Here is a 19,530-nt window from a genome sequence, read left to right as displayed (position 1 = left end):
TCCATGAAGTTCTTAAAAGCTATAATGCAGATCTATACATATTAACATGAAAAGACACAGATATCCAAGATATATTGAGGAAAACAACTGATTACAGTAAGGTCTGTGTAATATAATCTGAATTGAGCTTTAAAAAAATCATACACATACACACTCAAGCATACAAAGAGAATGAAATAGCTATTACGTATGCATAGTTGATACAACAAGCTCTTAATGAACAGAGTGAAATTTAGGAAGGGAAGGGAAGGAGACTTTTACTTTCTGTTATATGTGCTGAATTTTTAAAATTAAATCCTGTACCAGTTTTGTTAAAGTATATTATTTTATGGGAAAACATTAAAATCTAAGATCTTGCTCCAAGAGTAATCTCTGAAATGGCTTTTGCCCATTCCAGACAGGACAGTATAAACTAACAGAAACAACTGACCTGGGTCCTCCCTGAAGGACCATTGTCACCGGACCCACAAGATGTGTCACTCCCCCGACTCGCACGGCAGCCGTCAGCAATTCCCGCATGTGCACCAGCGCCTGCTTGCGAGTGTTTCCCCGCCGCCACCTTGTCTGCGCAGCCAAAAGAAAGCTGCTGCTGGACACCTGAAACGCATGAAAAGGAAGTACACCTGACTCCTGCTGTCACACGACCCCTCGTGCTATCCACCTGTGGTCGGCAAAATGTGACGTACAGCTTGGTCAGGGTTGGTGCCGATGAAAGCAAACAGCTGCCCCAGCAGGACGCTGTAGGTGGGCTTATCCCTGCTGTCCTCGATGGCCAATGACTGCAGGAGCGTGAAGGAGCTGCTGCGGTGGCTGGTCACGTGGCGCCGCCTACAGCCAAACAAGAAAGCCGCTCAGGGAGTGTGTTGCGATGACAGCGCTCAGCCGCAGGTGGGAATCCGACCTTGGCCATTAGCTATTTACCTCTGATTTGCTCTAGTAAATTCCAAATCTTCGTTACCAATCATTTCCAGGTCAGAAGGAGCCGACATGCTGCGAAGAAAAACAGGCTGCCGCACAGCATGAGATATCACCTTTGTTTCAGAGGCTGATTTACAAGCTGGAACAGAGAGGAAGAAGAACGTTGACATATCTGCTATCCTATTTGTAAGGATGGCAGCAACAGCGAAAAGTAACAAGGAACCACCGAACTGTCTAAGAGTATCTTTGCTTTCCAGTTCAGCCACCAAACCAGCTAGCACAGCACACAGATGATTTTTAGGCCAATTTTTTTTTGGGGGGGCAGGGGGCACCGTGCCGCACAGCTTGTGGGATCTTAGTTCTCTAACCAGGGACTGAACCCAGGCCTTCAGCAGTGAAAGTGCAGAGTCCTAACCACTGGACTGCCAGGGAATTCCCTAGGCCAATTTTTTAAAACCTTGAATACTGAGGTTTAAAACCTCGAATATCAAGGTTAAAAATTACTTTATCTTGAAAAACTAAACTCTTTTTATCAAATTGGGTTTCCAAAGAAAGGCTGAAAAATTCATTTAATTTCGTAAACCATCAGTGTTAACTTTAATATTAAGCATTCCAGAAAGCAAGAGAGGACAGAGAAAGTAATTTCTGGAAGCAAAAAATCTTAATTCAAATAAATCCAGATCCTTTTTTTTTTTTTTTTTTTTAAGAGATGGCCTTTGTTCCCCCTTTAATGCTGGCTTTATTTAGCTGACTTACTGCCATTTGGTGATACCTCTGCTTTGATCATAGTTGATGTGAGTAAATATCACACTTTAGCTAGAATCTGACCAGCCCTTCCTATAAGATATACACTCCTATCAAGGAAATAGTTGTTTTGTAAAGGAACACTTTAATGGAAGCAGACAAAACTGCATGTGAAGATAGGTAAAGAAAAAAAGATGTTAAGAAAGTTGAGGTCATTTTGAATCTGTCTTAAAAATGGTTAGATAGCTTCAATCTAAAAAAATTATAATTTTTGAAGACATTGTCTCTTAGGAAACTACTGGTTCATCATCTCTAATGCCAAAAGCCTCTTGGAAAGCACCACCAGGCTTACTGAGTGGGTAAGTCTTTCATGGGACCTTCAATGAACACGGGCTAATGTGGCCAGGGACATGGTGTAGCTGACCATCTTAGCATGTGTTCATACTGCACACCTGGCATGCTTCCCCTGCTGCAGGGGAACCCTATTACTGGGGTCAGAAACCTGGGAGTCATCCTAGACTTCTCTCCCTAGTGAGAGGAGCCCTGGGCAATCAGATGGGATGAAAACAAGTTCACTTGCTCCACAGTGTCCATCGGGCAATGGGTCTAGACAACATGGAGTCTTTCATTTAAGAACACGTTTATGGGCTTCCCTCGTGGCGCAGTGGTTAAGAATCTGCCTGCCAATGCAGAGGACACAGGTTCAAGCCCTGGCCCAGGCAGATCGCACATGCCGCGGAGCAACTAAGCCCGTGCGCCACAACTACTGAAGCCCGCGCGCCGTGCTCCGCAATAAGAGAAGCCACTGCAATGAGAAGCCCGCGCACCGCAATGAAGACCCAACGCAGCCAAAAATAAAAATAAATAAAATAAATTAAAAAAAAAAAGAAGAAAAGAACATGTTTATGACTTCTTCTCTCAGGGTAAGAATTAACACTTGCTATTATGGGCTCTGCCCAGTGTGTGGATCTGGCTTAAGTAAGAAGACTCGTTGATTTCCCTGAGAAATGCGTTTTCAAGCTAGCAATTAAAATGTGACCAGGAGGGCTTCCCTGGTGGCGCAGTGGTTAAGAATCTGCCTGCCAATGCAGGGGACACGGGTTTGAGCCCTGGTCCAGGAAGATCCCACATGCCACGGAGCAACTAAGCCCATGCGCCACAACTACTGAGCCTGCACTCCAGAGCCCGTGAGCCACAACTACTGAAGCCTGCATGCCTAGAGCCCGTGCTCCGCAACAAGAGAAGCCACCACAATGAGAAGCCCGCACACCACAATGAAGAGTAGCCCTTGCTCGCCGCAACTAGAGAAAGCCCACGCGCAGCAACGAAGACCCAACACAGCCACAAATAAATAAATAAAATAAATTAATTTAAAAAAGAATGTGACTAGGAAAAAAATTAATAGTGGAAATTCATGCTAGAAGGTTCCACATAATTACTAAAGAGGAAATGCAAACTCAGCTTCAAGTAAAGAGAAAAATATGATGCATTCCAGGATTCACAATGTTGACTAATTATATGTTACTATGAAAATGACAATCCATAATCTAAAAATGAGGGGCACTGGGATTATAAAAATACATGTTATTGGGCTCCTTAGATGCTTCCCCTCAAAACTAAACAAGGCAAATGACGAGGCACCCCTGATGCTCAGATGACTCACAAAACACCACATGAATTCAATGAAAAGTACTTCTTGGCTGGAAAAAGTAAAAGGCAAAATTAAAAAGTTGAAATTTCCTTTTTTTCCTTTCTACGAGTACACAAGAGTGATTTTCTTTTCTTTTTCTTTTTTTTTTTAAAGCAGCTGATGTATGTTTTATGAACAGACTAGCGCAGACAGCCTTTCAGGGCTGGCTGTCAGCAGTACCCGGTGTTTCTGCGGGGGTCCCTGAGATGCTTCTTGTGAGGCCGGACTGGGCCGCAATGGTGACGTGCAGCAACAGCTCAGCTCGGTTCATTAGACTCTTCACTAACGTCTTCGTTTTAGCCAGTGGGTGCGAGGGTTTCTGAATAAGAGAATTCACTTCTTGTAGGAACTTCTCCCTATAAAGAAAGACTGATGTGCATTTAGTTGTCCTCTGGTTTACCAAAACTAAAGTGTTTCATTACAAAGGATATGAGAAGATAGAGGGGAACCTAAGCAAAAGTAATCTGATAAATATTGCTCGCCTTCCCCCTTCCCCATCCGAGGAGAGCCGTGCTATGAACTGTGGCCAGTTTTAGTTCCTTTTGCCCAGTTTCAAGTGCCTATATGCTAACTTCTGAAGGCTAAAATCAAAGTTTCCAAATACCAAATAAGTTCCAACTCTAAAATATTTAGTTGAATGCACAATATTTTTTAAAATATCTGTTAAGAGATGAGATCTTTGCATTTTGTTTTGAGCATCAAAGTGATAAATTAGCTTTACACAGTTACTAACATCACTAACCTCAGAGACAGGACCATGTTTTCAAGATCATTTCCATCAAAGGAGACTTCCTTCATTGAACACAAAAGTTCTAGTTCTTTCATTTTGTTCTAAAGAAGGAAAAATCAAGAAAAGATCATATGCAGAATCTGCAAAAACTGAGTTTTACTGTACGTGTTAAAAGGAACAGAAAATTTCAGGGAAAAAACCCACCTTTGGTCCATATTTCTACACCAGAAGCACATTTGTAAGTTACTATTTGATATTTTAATGATTAAAAATGGCAATGACTACTTTCTGGGGATTTCTTCAGTGCTTATAACTCTTTTATTTTTTTTTAAAGGCTTGAAAGCAGAATTTGATAATGATGATAACTGCTTTATAAAACTTAATAAGGAGTAACTTATTCTTTGTATCATTGACATGCTAATCTAATCAACCTTATTTAACCCTTTTTAAACAATGGATATGTTTCAAGGTATGCAACATTTTAAAAATGATGTTATCTCTACACACACAGTATATACCATTGTACTACAAATAGCAATGCCCCAGTGATGAGTCATACAGCTTGCTCACCTCATTAAAATGGTAATCATAGAAGAAAGGCATGTTGTTCTCCAGTTTCCCCTGTGTGGCATCATCAACCTCACTTTGCCATTTCTGTTCCAATTCTGCAACACTCTGACACATTAAAATATAAAACAACGTGAAACTAGATGCAAAATAAAAACAAATGCAATCTGTAAATTCAGAAATTTTAGTTGCAATAATCTTTTTAAAATTCAGATCACTTTTTAAACTTCATTAAATTTCTAGGAAAGAAGTCATCTCCCACAGTTATAAGAGACATCTAAATGTTTTAACTTTCACTTACCTGCAGCTGTCTCTCCATGGCATTGAGTTTCTTAAATGTCTCTCCCATGATTTTACACAATAAATCATATTCCTCAGCATGTTCTTCTTGATACTGGAAATTTATTAGGGACTGCAGTGCATCAACCAAGTTCAAGTGCTTAATGACACATGATACCACCATTTCCTCCATCACGTCTGGCTGGATTACTTCTCTGCGATCACAAGGGAAACCAGTCAGCTATATGACTAGAATTGGTAAGTTCTCAACTTACCAATACTGTATTTTATAGATGGAAGAGTGTACGCTTTGATTTAAGTATGTTAAATATTCACCACACTTTCTTTATTACAAGTTGGCAATAATTTGATATATTTACCTGATAAAACTGACATTGGCCAATGAAGCTGAAAATCAAAATTAAACAGACTTCATTTTCTATGATTTGTATATTTTGAGCTGGTGTTATATTAGAGCTGGAATAGGTCTGAGCTTAATAAAAGATCTTTGGCACGATGTATCTGCCAATTAATTTTATGCAGTATTATGGCTGGTAGTATTTTGGGCGTATGGATGTTGGGCTGAAAACAATGGTGCTTTTGTATTTTTTCATGTTAAATTTCATCTATTCTTCAAATTCTTCTCTCTGAAATGGCCAATCTTGCCTCAGAAGGCAGAACAGAGGCCTGCAAAACAGACTTAACTTTAAACTAGAATACCACAAAGACATTGCAAGACCTCACATTCTAGATTAAAGATTACCATCTCTCCAGGCGTTGAAAATAAAGAAATGTCTCTAAACCCTATGGAAACCAAAGTTGATGACTACCTTCAAGTAGAAGGTCAAACCACCTGAGAAAAACCTAGAATTTGTCAAATGTTAGCATGCATCAGAATCATATGGAAAACCTGTCAAGACACAGATTACTACTGGGCCCCATCCTCAGAGGTTCTGATTCAGCAGGTGTGAAATGGGGCCCAAGAACTGACAAGTTCTCAGGCGATACTAACGTTGCTGAGCCCACGCTTTTAACCCACCGACCTGGAACACCACCTGGGGGTACTCTCCAGAGCACCTGGTTAACATTCATCAAGTACATGTAAAATGAAAGGTTCATCTGCTAGACTACAAGAAGAAACACACCCCCTTCGCTTGTTTAAACATTTTTTCATTGGGAAAATAAAGTGCTGTATAGCAACATACTTTATACTTGGTCTAAATTGAGGTCTGGCACGCCCAGAAATTTCCCTGAGCTTTATCATGATTCCTGGAGGCAGCCTGATCCGGGGCAGGTCAAAGTAGTTTCCAACAGGAGGCACGAGGACGTCAGAGGGGTAAGTGAATTCTCTGTCTTCCTCAATGGTCAGAGGCAGTGGAGACGGGCTTGGAGTAAGGGCAGGGGAGATCACACCATTGGCCTCCACCTGCCACTGGCACCTGAACATAAAGAAGAAGAGATTCTTCACTTCCTCTTCTATCTGGAAAGCTACTTGAAGTTTGCAGATATATCGATATTCAACATTTGAAGGATCACATTATGTATTAAGTATTTATTCATCAAACCTCCTCCAGAGGCTAAAGAAAAATAAGCATTATATGAAACCCCATCTTTGGGACTCTACCTCCTCCCCAACATTTTATTATGAAAACTTTTAAATATACAGAAAAGTTGGAAGAATTACACAGCTAACACTCATATACCCACAGCCAAGATTCCAGAAGGAACACTTTGCTATGTTTGCTTTATTGTCCATCTTCCCATCCTTTTGGGGATTCTTTAAGTATACAGTATTTGGGTTGGAGAAAAGCTTACACAGATCAAGGGTGTAATTTCAAACTTAGTAAAGTAAGGACCACAAGGCACTTTGATGTAATCTTCATCTTATTTCTTAGACACAGCGATACCCATGGTATCCAACCCATGGATTGGCAAGCAGTAGGCACAATCAGCTGGGAAATGTACTAAAAGTAGTTTTCCACATAAAGTCCTTTTTCCTTTGCGAGCAAAACTAGTCCAATTTGAGCCTTTTCTTACCTTTGTAAAAGTTTGGATCGCAGCAGCTCCTGACAGGCTTCTTCTTCTTTGGTAATTTCTGGTCCGTTGTATAGGATTCTTAACATAGAACAAGCTAACACAGACAGACCTAAAGCCAGGTCTACCAGAAAAGGTAAGCCTCCCGACACATCCTCTGAAGACTCCTACAATGCAGACAGGGCAAACCAGACTGGTCAGTTACACGGAGGAGCACTTCACCTGCGCTGCACCACTCTGCACTGTCCCCAACCACAGGGGCTCATGGAGCAGTATCAAGTATCATTGCTACGGGACACAGAGACAGCACCCAACACCATGAGTAGATAGACGGCGGCACTGGAATGACCACAGAGTGAAGTCTCAACACAATTCTGGAGAGAGAAGAGTCAGTAAGACTCCATATTAGAAACAGCATAAATCACATGCAAGATTTTTTGGATAGCTTCCTCTCTGCTGTACCTATCCAGGTATAAATCACTATTTCATTTTGTCACCTCCATTCTGTGCTTGAACGAAGATGCTGTCAATGATTACATTGAATTCATTCAATAAATATTTATTGAGTGCCTACTGTGTACCAGCCATTGTTCTAGGTGCCTGAGATAAAGCAGAGAACAAAACAAAGAGGCCTGCCCTCATGGAGCTTACATTCTAGCAGATAATCCCACTCCAGAGATCCTTGGCTTGGTTAAACTTAAGCAACCGCCAAGTCTGAAAATACGTTTTAATTTATTTAAATAGATTTAATTTATTTAAATAGATTCCTGAGAGGAAGGTAACTGGTACTGTTAAAAGGAGTAGATTAAACCTATATACAGAGTGTAACATGAGTAATTAAGCAAAGACAGATCTAGACTAGCAAGAAGAGCCTTTGGGAACAGAATAAAAATAATCCGATTCTACTACTCTTAAAACCCAGAATCCAAGGGCTCACTTCTACCAGGTGTTCGAGTCTTCCTCACCCTCTGGAAAGATGCTGGAGGCAGACCACCTCTCCAGGCTTTGAAGACGGAGCCCCTAGCAAGGGATTCTTTCTGTGGTGCTGTATTGATTTTAGGTCCCAGCTAGTTTTAGTCCATACAACTACTACTTCTATTAGTGGTCTACTGCTGCCAAATGGAAGAGATGGATGAAACAGCAGCTCATATTTTGCCTCGTTTCCAAGGCAAATATGATGTACATAACCAAGGCACACAGGAAAAAGTACACTATGCCCACAGCAGTGGTTAGATTCAAGTACCTGAGCGCGAACTGTGCAAGCAAAGCCCCACATAGCTTTATCGGGAGTGTTGTGTTCACGGCCACTTCTCATTTCAAAGGAGAAGGTGACTGTATCTCCTTCCACCTTAAAATTTAAGGGGGGAAAATGCACTTTAAAAACAAGACACAATTTTCAAGAAAGCAATGAATTTCAGAGATATACTTTCAGAGGGACCACAGCCAACATTTCACTTCTTTTCTCACTCGCTTTTTGATTCAAATTCCATCCCCTCTCATCTGGATGCCAACCTTTCAGCTGTCTCTCCTGACCAGGTAGCTTTGGGAATGAGGCATCTGTGAAATGGCCACGATTGCCCAATAGCAGGATCAGAGTAAAGATCAAATCTTGAACGTAATTTCAATAAAATCCTCAGATTTCTACACTTTCTGCCCTCCCCCTCCTCCATCTCACCACCTCACTTGTGCCAATAAGGTGGGCAAATAGCCATTAGCTTGAAGAACACAGAGTGATGAAAGACCTTGCTCTGTATTGCTGAATCAATACCATGAGTAAGAAACAAAATGCAGGAAATCAGAGAACGATTAAAAGTATTGTGCTGATCCAGATTTGGACGCATCTGGACTATACCTCTGGAGGTAACTTGCTGCCTATGGCTGAATTAAAGAGGGTACATAATATATGTGAGATAAAGGCTCTGGGAGCAGACTCTGGAGAGGTTTTCAGGTTTTAGTGGGCATTTCAGTTCATATTCATATTCTAGGTAGATATGTTATAGTTCAAGGGCCCACATTACAAAGCATGGCTCCAATCTCATCAGTCTGAGAATGGATAGTTATTTTTGCTCCAAAGGCCCCAATTCATTTGAAAACACTGATTCCACATTTTAAAACGGCAATGGCCCTATGGTTCTAGGACACCCATCATAAGGGAGTCTAGAGAATAAGTGAGTGGGAAGAACTAGCAGTCCTTTCAATGGACAGGGAAAGAAATGCTGTGACAACCTCAGCCCATGGAGTAACCTATGGAACAGATAGATACAAGTTCTGGAGCGGATAGGGGTCTGATGCCTTACGAGCGAAAGGAGGGTCATTCTGAACAAAGTAGTGAGTTTACAGGCCTACCGAGGTAGCCCCACCTCAACAAAAGCCCCCGTGGCAAATGTCTTCTAGAAATAGAGTTAATACTTGGGCCCACGGGGAATGCAAGTTCATTTTCTTTTCTAGGAAGCAAATGTGCCTGGATACCATACCTTCACCAAGTCTTTCGGCCAACCAGTTCCTAAGACACTACGGCTGCCATATCCCAGTGTGTTGCCTCCATACTCAGCAACCTTCCTACTGTTTGTGTTAGGCCCCGCGTATATCACCAACTTCAAAACAGAAAATATACTGTTAGACTGTAAAAGAAAAACAAAAACAACATCTACAAATAAAAAGGCTGCAAAAAAATGTTTGTTTAAAAATACATTTATAACCAGGCACTGGTGTCAGTATAACTAATATTTCCCGATTTTTTTTTTTTTTTTTTTTAAGTACAACTGATACTTGTTTAGATGCAACCAGCCATTGGTATTTACAGGGCAGCCACAGAGTAGTATCAAATATTACTGCAATTTAATTGGCTTGGGGACCTCACATTAAAATAGTTATACTCAGCTATTATATGTATTTTTAAAAGTAGCTATTTTAATCCTAAGTAATGACATATAGCCCATTAATAACAGGTATAGTTTGCCCCCTTAAATCCTCCCCAAAATTAATAAAGTGAACAAATACAGATGGCAAGATGGTTATACCTAACATAAAAAATGAAAGTAAAAAAAAAATTCAATGAATAAGGATTTTTTAAAAATGCAACAAATTGAAAATAAGCCATATATTCTTAGAATGTTGCTTAATGGTATAAAAAGAAATGACACAAATTTGGGCCAGAAAGGGGGCTGCTTCTTCTTGGGTCAGTTTTCATGTATCAATATTTTTCTTCAATGAAAGCTATTCATTTATATACAATTAACCAACTTTCTAATATGGAGGAAAAAACATTTAGACATCATTTGGCACTCAAATACTTTCATAGGAAGAATAAGGCTCTGGCTTCTGTAAATACCTAATTCTGTCTTGTATTGCACACTGTGACCACCTCTGAGCTCAGTTTGGATCTAAAAGCTGCACTTTTAGCCCTGGATGCTTAATCATTTTGTGATTTCTTACCCTTCTGCACCTTTGGGGGACACCAGCCAGGGACCACTGGAAAAGTAAGAGTTACTTTTGTCCATGTAGTAAGCCTCCACATTTAACACTAATGTCTACAGCACGTGGAGGTTAGCTTACATCAGAAGATGCAAGTTACTGTTTTTTAAAGGAGAAACAAAATGACACCCTCTAAAATGGCAACCTCTTCCATTTCCATTTTAAACAGTCATATTATTTGAATGTAGGAAATGGGGGTAGCTACTGCCAGGAGCTGTGAAGTGGGAAAGACTGATGCCAGGAGATATATTTTTTGAAAGGCCCACTAAAGAATTTTCTAAATTCTCTTGCTTCCAGCTAAGGTGAGAGTTTGAGGGGCAAGTCTTAAACCCCTCCAGACATCTGGGAATCTTCACTACCCTAAAAGATAAGGGGAAAGAGGATTCTATAACTTGCCCAATAATGTGTTTCACCATCTCAGTATACACAGTTAAGAAGTTCCCTATTTTTACCCTAAAACTCTCCCTTGATGGGATTTAAGACCATTTGCCCTTATAGTTCAGAGAAAAAGACAAGATAGCTAACAATCTACAAAAAAAAATCCTGTGTACATAAAACACTATCAGACAATCCTGCAGTTGTTCTTATACATTACACATCACAATTTCATTAGCCTTTCCTTGTAGGTTCAACACGATGGTTTACAATGCAACAATTAGAGACAGAAGAAAATACTTCAACCCCTAACATGATTCCTTTTACTTATAATTGTTCAGCCACTAGGTTGGAAACTATATTTCCTCAAAATCTATGTGGGCCCTGAGGTAATGGCAAAGAAGAACAAATAATTTAAATAAATATAAACCAGATCCTAGGCACATCTGAAACCCTTCTAAAAAGCCACCTTCTCCCAAAAGATACATGAGAAGCCCCAAGAATTGGGCAGTAAGACCTTTTTAGATGAGTGGACACCCACATCTACAGGAATTCCAAGCACCGAGGGAAGGCAAGAGTGAAACAGCATGGAAAAGAAAATTTCCTTTGACTTGGATCTACATCTTTGAAAGCTTACAAAAGTCCACTTTCAACACATCATTAAAACACTGTTCTCAGACTGCAGAGGTGCTGGCTCTGACTCCCCCAGTCACTACCCTTCAAGGCATTATCTTAAGAAGCTCTCCTAAGAGGTATCTGCAGACAGAAATAAGTCAAGAATGGTGACCAGCAGCAAAGAAAAATAAGAAGCATCTAAGAAATCAGCTTATTAGAGGTGAAACCAATACTAAATCAGTTCTTGCTTACTTTGTCATAGTCATATTGTGAAGAGCATCTGCTATCAAATCTAAGGTATAGGCAGCGAGCTCCGGGGATATGGACAGTTTCTTTAAATTTATAGTTGTCTCTGACAGGATGGACTGTTTCCACAGTCTTCCCAGCAGCCCATGGAGCAGGAATCTTTAAACCAGTGAGAAACCCTGGCTCTTCCTTCTCTTCCAGCATTCTAAAACCAGACAAAGAGAAAGTGATTGAACTTAACAGCAAGGAAAGGAAAATGTATACACAATAAAATACAAAAGGTTAAGAAATTTTGCTCTAATTTTCCACAACATACAGTATGACAGCACTGTAACCAGAAACATTTTTAACATTCCTGTATCTAAGGTTCTTTTTTCTTTGTTAGACAATATATTTGCATTTTCCCCCCCTTTTTTCAAGGGGGAATCCCAATTCATATCCAGGAGAAGATCTTGCCAACTCTCATTTAAAATTCCTCGGGGGTAGGGGGTGGGGGGGGGAAAGATACTCTAAAGGACCTTTAAGATTGGCCACTTTCCAAATCCCACAGGAAGTGTCCTGTAAAGTTTCCTTTGTTTATATCTAAATGTCAATTGTTGAAAAACCCATGAGACTGCACGACTACTTTTACTATAATTTTTACTAAAGTGCCTTCAAAGGTCCTCTTCTCTACTGTCTTTGAACTCTCAAGGACTTCACAGCCCAAGACTGTGGAATACAAACTCCTGTATCCTAAACTTAGCTCTTGTGGATTTCTCTTACTCCCTTTCAGCTCTGCGCTATCCAATGTGGGGGCTACTTCGTCAAATGTGGCCATTTAAGTTGAATCTAAATGAAACACAGTGTAAAATTCAGTTTCTTGTTCACATTGGCCACATAGCAAGTGCTCAGTAACAGCACGTGGCCGTGGCCAACAGCATCGAACAACAAAGATACAAATTTTCATCACCGCACAAAGCTCAACTGGACAGCACGCTGCTCTAGAGAAACTCGAAGTCCTTCCTTTCTGATCAATGTTTTTAAAGACGGCTTTAGTGAGATGTAATTGACATATAATAAGTGGCATATATTTAAAGTGTACAATTTGGTAAGTTTGGCCATATGTTACACCTGTGAAGTTTCCTCCATCCTCTTGGTAATCCAGGTGATCACTTCTTTGCTTTATTTCACTAGAAATTACTTTGTATTTTCTAGAGCTTTATATAAATAGAATCATACAGTTTGTACTTCTTAGGTGGCTCTGGCTTCTTTCACTCAGCATAAGTATTCTAAGACTCATCTGTGTTGTTGAAAATATCAGTAGTTCATTCCTTTTTATTGCTGAGTAGGATTCCATTGTATGGCTATACCACAGTGTGTTACCCCTTTACTTGTTGATGGACATTTGAGTTGTTTCTTGTTTTGGCCTATTCTAACTAAAGCTGTTAATGAACCTTCACAAAGAATCTGTGCTTTCTTTTCTTTTGTGCACATACCTAGAAGTGGAATAGCTGGGTCATATGGTAGATGTAGGTTTACTTTTTAAAAAACTGTCAAACTGTTTGCCAAAGTCAAACATCTCCATTATTTGTATATGAGAACTTTTCAGTTTTGAACTGATCTCTTGATCTGTGGGGAAATTTGTTCTAACCTGTTCCTATAATCTCCAAAGCAATTCTCTAATTATCTGTAAAATTTTGCCCCTGAAGTCTCCTTCTTTTCCCAGTTAGAAAAATCATTGTTGTAAAAGGAGTACTAGGCTTTCGCCAGAAGAAAACGTGGCAGAGGTTCCTGCAAGGAAGCAGCATCCCTTACCTCTCATCAGGGAACAGCCTGCCCTTCTGGTCTGATGCACCACATGGGGAACAGCCCACCTCAGCAAAAACCGGACACTGGGTTTTGAGCAGCAAAGCCGTCTGAAACACAAAATCATCATGTCCTAAAGTGCTTACCTGTCAGTTGTTGGGATGGTACTACAGCCAAACTCAGAATTCTCACTTAAATCATCTTTTTACAATCCTAGCCTGCTCTCTTTCACTAAGAAATGCTTTGCTACTTAGACCACTTAATATTGTTTTATTTAACACTGGAATGGAATATATCATTTATATTAGTTACCAATATCCAGCAAGGGCTCAGGAGACTAAATATAATGAAAGGATCTCAGCTGCATCGTAGACAGCATTTTTACAGCTGACCGGCAATCAGTATTTGTTAAAAGATTGCAGTAAGTAATTCAGTCAAACAAATTAAATGTTTTCCTTTAATATTTCAGCTTATTTTTATGACACAGTGTTTTTCTTCATTCCACCTTTATTTCGCTTTATTTCCTGCTCCTGAAGAGCAGTTCACTTTGGCACGCCTAGGATCATACCTGACTGGTATAAAGTACCAGCTGCACTAGCTGAGGCATCAGGGCATCGGCCATGGTCAGAGTCTGTAAATTTGGATGCATCAGGGAGGTCAGTAACACAGGAAGAAGGTGACCGAGCATAGTAGCCTTAGTAACTTGTTCCAAGCCTTTTAACCTACGAAAGTTCAAGAAAACACACAGCTTAAGCAGTTCCCAAGCATGTAAAGAAACTATTATCATTCTTATCTGACAAATTCTCTTAAACTGCACCTCCTTAAACTAGCTAAGCACTTACCTTTACAGCAATTCAGTCTACAAATTTCCCACCTACCATGAAGGAGAGGGAGAGAACAGAAATCTAGTAATAGATTTCACCTCCAACCTGTGATTTTGCCCCCCAAAAAGTTTACATGGTGCATTTCACAGCACCTTCGAAGCACTTTATAAATGGGTTCTAAAATGCAAACAGCTACTCTAGTTACCACCTGCCAAGTCTCCTTGCCTCTGGGGCTGCAGGTCACAGTGCTGCACTGAGTCTCTGATAAGGAGCCAGTGAATGGCTACAACACTGACTCAGCTGCCCAGAGCAGCGATACCCACTTCTGACCTAGAGAAACTGGTTCCTGTCGGGGACAGAGGCAGGCAGATTTTTAATCTGCCTTTAAAATCACATTCTTTTTCTCCCCCCTGGTTTTATTGATATATAACTAACATCACTGTATAAATTTAAGGTGTACAATTAATGATTTGATATATGTGTGTATTATGAAATGATCACCTAAAATCACACTCTTAATATCCCAATCCTCTGCTAGAAGAATTAAGGTATATGACTCACCCGAAGAAACATGTGTGTTATGTAAATTCTCTAAAACTGCTTAGGGTACTGGGGCTGGAACCGGAAACAACCCCCACGTCTCCCCAGCTCTCAGACTGTACTTCCTCCCCAGGGCAGATCTGCACCACGTGCCAGCAGTGAACCTTACATGTCCTAACAAGCCCCAGTGCAACACCTTTCTGGATTATATTGTTCTCAGTTCCAACCTGCCCACCTATTCTCTGGGAGTAGGCGAGAAACAGGGACATGGGACAGACAGGGTTACTGGAGGAAAAACACACTGCATGATTGTTTCAGATCAGTATCTCAACACTGAAATCATCAATGAACACAGGATGTAACTCATCTTTGACAATAAACCACAGCAGAAATTTTAATGGGGAGTATGGAGAAAGAGCTTTAATACCAGGAAAGAGAAGTTTACCCTATACATAGATTACTCCTGTATTTGGAGAAATAAAATTACCGTAAAATCTTGAGATATCATGTCAGTGTCGTCTTTTGCATAGCAGTTAATTATCTGTATCACTAAGTCACTTCTACCTCCCTAAAGTACTTACCATAAGGGAACTAAGTGCACATAGTGCTGAGTTAGATAATTAAAGGAAAGGCCAATTTGGGAGTGTTGATGGTAGAAGACCCAAGTGACAGAGACGATGGTGTCCACCACACCTTGCTACCCTTAGATCGTGGTTGTCAGCCCAGTCCCACCTAAAAGCACCATTAATTGAAAGTTCAACTGTGTTTGGCTTTGAAACACTTGCCATTTCAACCTGTTCTCACAAAGATCCCTCTATATTAAATGAACATTTGATGTTCTCTTCTAAAAGATTTCCCTTTCATAAGCAAATTCTTCTTCCTGAATGGCAGCAGGTCACAGTTCACAACCCATTTCCTCACCTCTGCTCCCGGTCAGCTATGTCACTATTTATGAGGGCAGTTGTGACCTGCTGTAGCATTTCCAACACTTCATCACATCCAGTCAGGATTTGGGTGGCAAGAGCCAAAATACTGACCTTTAGCTCCTAGGTAGAAAATATCATAAAATTATTTTTAAGCTTTGTGATGAATATACACTTACAATGACAACATGAAATGATGTATTTAATGATGCATTTCCAAATTAAATAATGAGGTGGCCAGGATAAGCCCAAAGCAGTAAGTTCCGCTAGGATGGCAAGTAACAATTTGAGTTGGGAGGCTAAGGTCTGGAGTGCTGACAGAAATACGCAGTATTTCACGGGGAGCACACCGAGTCCCCAGGAGAAAAGGCATTTCTCCCATCCCCTCCAGCACAAGAGAGCTCCCGGTGGCCAGCCCAGAAAATGTCCAGGTGGAAGATTGCCTTGGGTGGTATGAGGATAGCTAAAGAGAAAAACAGAACAGTAAAAGGCGCATGTATAGGCGGTGAATAAAATGAGACAAAAACACAACATTCTGAAACAGTACAAGTGACCTTTTTACTTAATGATTTAAACCATTACACTTGAAAAGAGGCAAGTTAAAAAATTCAACTAAAGTAGCAGGCAGTTACAGGCTATTAAACATTAAAAATAACTATTGGAGAGTTCACGGGAGTACAAATACTAAATAATGTGTTAAGAAACACTAGTTAAGATCATAGAAATGTTTAGTTTACAGTTATTTTCTATTAGGGGAAAAAAAAATACAACCAGACTAACCCTTTAGGTGAAATCTGTATCTTTTATTTTTCCCAGAATTCCTAGATAAGCCAGCCTACTCTGCCTTTACCAAGAGTATTTCCTTCCATGGGTTAATTAAGAACTTATAACATTTAACCTTTCAAATAAAAAACATTGGTTTTCATTGTTGGAATTTTCTGGAGTCTTTTTGGGGTATTATTTAGATATTTTTATCATTAAGAAAAAAGGAATTCTGAACTGACTAGACGAGAAAAATCATGGCTTAAGTCATACTAATCAATCCTATCGGCCTTCACCTACTGACTACATGCCGGCAGCAGCACATCCAGCTACTGCACAGGCCTCAGCTCTAATCCTCACTGCAGCCTCACAAGGGAGATGTTATGGCCCCTTTTTACTGATTAGGAAACTAAGGCAAGATAAGTTAATAAATAGTGTCAGCAATTTAAATGATTAATTCAGGTATTTCTGCCTGTTTAAAAATTGATTACATAATGAGATAAACCCGTAACTATGAACTAGCAGGTATGTAAAATCTCTTATTTATATAGTATATATGCATAAAAGGGGTAAGAAAAGGGCAAACTATAGTGGCTTTTATCTTTAACTATGGCTTCCTTAGTTAATTTTTCAGTGTGTTTTAGTCAACATTTTAAGGAAGAATCAAGTTATTGATTTCTCTAATTCTCCCACAAAGATAAAATTCTGAAGAACAATGCAAACAACAGCCTCAAGCATCTGTCAAAATTATAACAACCACGGCTATAAAAAAAAAAAATCTGTGGATTGCTATAAATTGCTATGTGGGAACAAATTATTGAGTTTACACAGAAGCTAACTTAAAAATAATTATAGAAAATGGAATGAACTATAGGTTCAGAAATTATTCAACATAAGGATTGTGAGAAAATTATCACCTTTTAAAATTATTTGAATCAAGAGAACATAATAAACCAGCCAAAATGTCAAAACTGTTTAAAATGTTATGCTCCCTGATTTATCTATATCTATATACATATATACATATACATACAGATATATATATATATATTTATATATAAAACTTTCAGGTGCGTATGAGATCACTTGTAAGTGCCGTATTTTATAGTTCTTAAAAAGAGATGAAAATAAACAAAGGCACAAAAAGACTGACAGGAGCACGTGGATAACACATTATGAGAGTGTCACAAATATGGTAACCACTGTGCAATGACATAAAAATCTATGAAATGAGCGACCTAATATTACCTCGCACAAAAATATAAGCCACATGGTGAAATCTGACGTCATAATACACAGAAATTTAGCCATTTAAGCTGTGCTTTACACACTGGGTAGAAAGCATCGTTAGAATAAAGCTTGGTGTTTACCTGTACCTTCAATGTCTCTCCCTGCAAGGAGTTGTCACTGTCATCATTCTCATCAGGTTTAATCAAAACAGTGTTACTGAGAAGGTGGTTCTGAACTGCCATCAGATAGCGCAGGCAGGAGGATGCAGCCTTTAATACAAATAAGGGCGTTTAAATGACCTAAACCCTACTGAAAGAAGGGCTCATGTAATCCTCATGTTTTTTAAAGATTTCGACAAGGGAAGCAAAAGAGAAAGTACAGAAAACAGACCAAGTTAGTTTCTCAGGTGACTTATTTCCACATGGCTTTTGATACATAATTTGACACATTTACCATAACTTTCTGCCTTCTGCTACATATTTCTCACTAATCACTTCAATACTTGAATTTTTGCCTCTTAATAATTAATTCTTCCTACCCACTCTTCCCCTCACATGCATCTCCATGAGAGAAGACTCTACCCAAACCCTTAAAAGAATCTTTTATTTCTTATCAGTCTCTGTAAAACACTGATGGTTTAGAAAACAATGTTAAATTAAAAATTAATAGAAGGGAAATCCCCACCCAGTATTTTAAACACAATGAAAACATCCAAATTCAGTCTAACAATTTATCGCACCAAGACATTTAAGCAGGAGGAATAAAGTCTTTCGAGAAAGGACTTGAAGTGGATTTGTCTTTTCTACATTTCTAAGACAAGCACAGTCATTCATTGACTTTCATCAATTAAGTCTGTCCTTGCAAAGTATGTGTGTACACACACACTTCAACACAGTAAAATGAAAACAGGGAAACTTGATATAATTTTGCTTTCATTAAACACATTTTTACTTACAGGCACAGTTGAAAGGAGTTTTTGAAAATCATCTTTAGAGACAGTTTGGCACTTGGTGATTAAGATACAGGATTCTCGTACAACAATCTTCAGAATGTAGTGTAAAAGTTCGTCATTTAGTCTTTAAAATGCAGGAAAAATGTAACAATAAGATACTAATGGTTTAATAATAAAAGCATAAAATTTATACAATGGGTACAAGATGACAAATAGAAGATACAAAATTCACTGGTTCTCTAAGTAAACCATCTTACTCAGTGATGATTCTAACAACTAGGTATATTACCTAAATCAAATTTATGGAAACACAATGGTACTTAAGCACCTAATTCAAGTATTTTATAAATAGCTTGAGAGACACACCTTCTTCCCCTCACCAGCTCGAACCACACCTTCACCCTCTCTCACAGACCAGCAATTTGATGACACCCTCCACCAAGATTTCTTAAATAAGCTCCACCTGTTATTTCTGCTAAGTACCCTTCTTCCAGGCTCAAGTTATTTTACTCATTAAACTGAAATGTGCTATTATCATTTCTTAGGGCAACTGTGGGATTTATCATCTTTCAACTGATCCACAGTTTAGACTTAACACGCCAATTATCATATAGGATATTATAGGAGACTAAAGTTGATCAAACACATTTAACTGTAAATTAATTACTGAGAAAAACACATAGAAGAGGCTAGCAGTGAATAACATGACATCACATCACCTGTAATGATCATCCTCCTCACTGCCAAATCGGTTGTTTTGAAGCTGTTCAGCTAAATTGGTTAGGATCACATCCCGCAGCTGGGAGAGGCCGCTATTTCTCTCTCCTAACACAGAACAAAGC

General features: G+C 39.4%; 1 protein-coding gene across 3 annotated transcripts in view; it reads right to left on the bottom strand.

Annotated features, from left to right (window-relative positions):
• HECTD4 (HECT domain E3 ubiquitin protein ligase 4) overlaps positions 1-19,530 on the bottom strand; it is a 190,560-nt gene that overhangs the window by 82,013 nt on the left and 89,017 nt on the right. The window contains exons 15-32 of one of the 3 annotated variants that reach the window (XM_060028153.1): positions 19,408-19,513; positions 18,692-18,812; positions 17,877-18,005; positions 15,743-15,867; positions 14,026-14,179; positions 13,467-13,567; positions 11,679-11,877; positions 9,437-9,583; positions 8,206-8,310; positions 6,966-7,129; positions 6,134-6,367; positions 4,951-5,143; positions 4,653-4,757; positions 4,095-4,183; positions 3,533-3,708; positions 922-1,057; positions 687-828; positions 431-597 (exon numbers count right to left, since the gene is read on the bottom strand). In XM_060028153.1, the coding sequence (XP_059884136.1) occupies positions 431-597; positions 687-828; positions 922-1,057; positions 3,533-3,708; positions 4,095-4,183; positions 4,653-4,757; positions 4,951-5,143; positions 6,134-6,367; positions 6,966-7,129; positions 8,206-8,310; positions 9,437-9,583; positions 11,679-11,877; positions 13,467-13,567; positions 14,026-14,179; positions 15,743-15,867; positions 17,877-18,005; positions 18,692-18,812; positions 19,408-19,513 (2,593 nt within the window). The remainder of the gene's footprint in view (positions 1-430; positions 598-686; positions 829-921; positions 1,058-3,532; positions 3,709-4,094; positions 4,184-4,652; positions 4,758-4,950; positions 5,144-6,133; positions 6,368-6,965; positions 7,130-8,205; positions 8,311-9,436; positions 9,584-11,678; positions 11,878-13,466; positions 13,568-14,025; positions 14,180-15,742; positions 15,868-17,876; positions 18,006-18,691; positions 18,813-19,407; positions 19,514-19,530) is intronic. The other 2 variants (XM_060028154.1, XM_060028155.1) reach the window with 2 other exon arrangements.

This window comes from Delphinus delphis, chromosome 13 (assembly GCF_949987515.2).
Source record: "Delphinus delphis chromosome 13, mDelDel1.2, whole genome shotgun sequence".
Taxonomy (NCBI): domain Eukaryota; kingdom Metazoa; phylum Chordata; class Mammalia; order Artiodactyla; family Delphinidae; genus Delphinus; species Delphinus delphis.
This window is presented reverse-complemented; position numbering and strand designations above follow the sequence as displayed.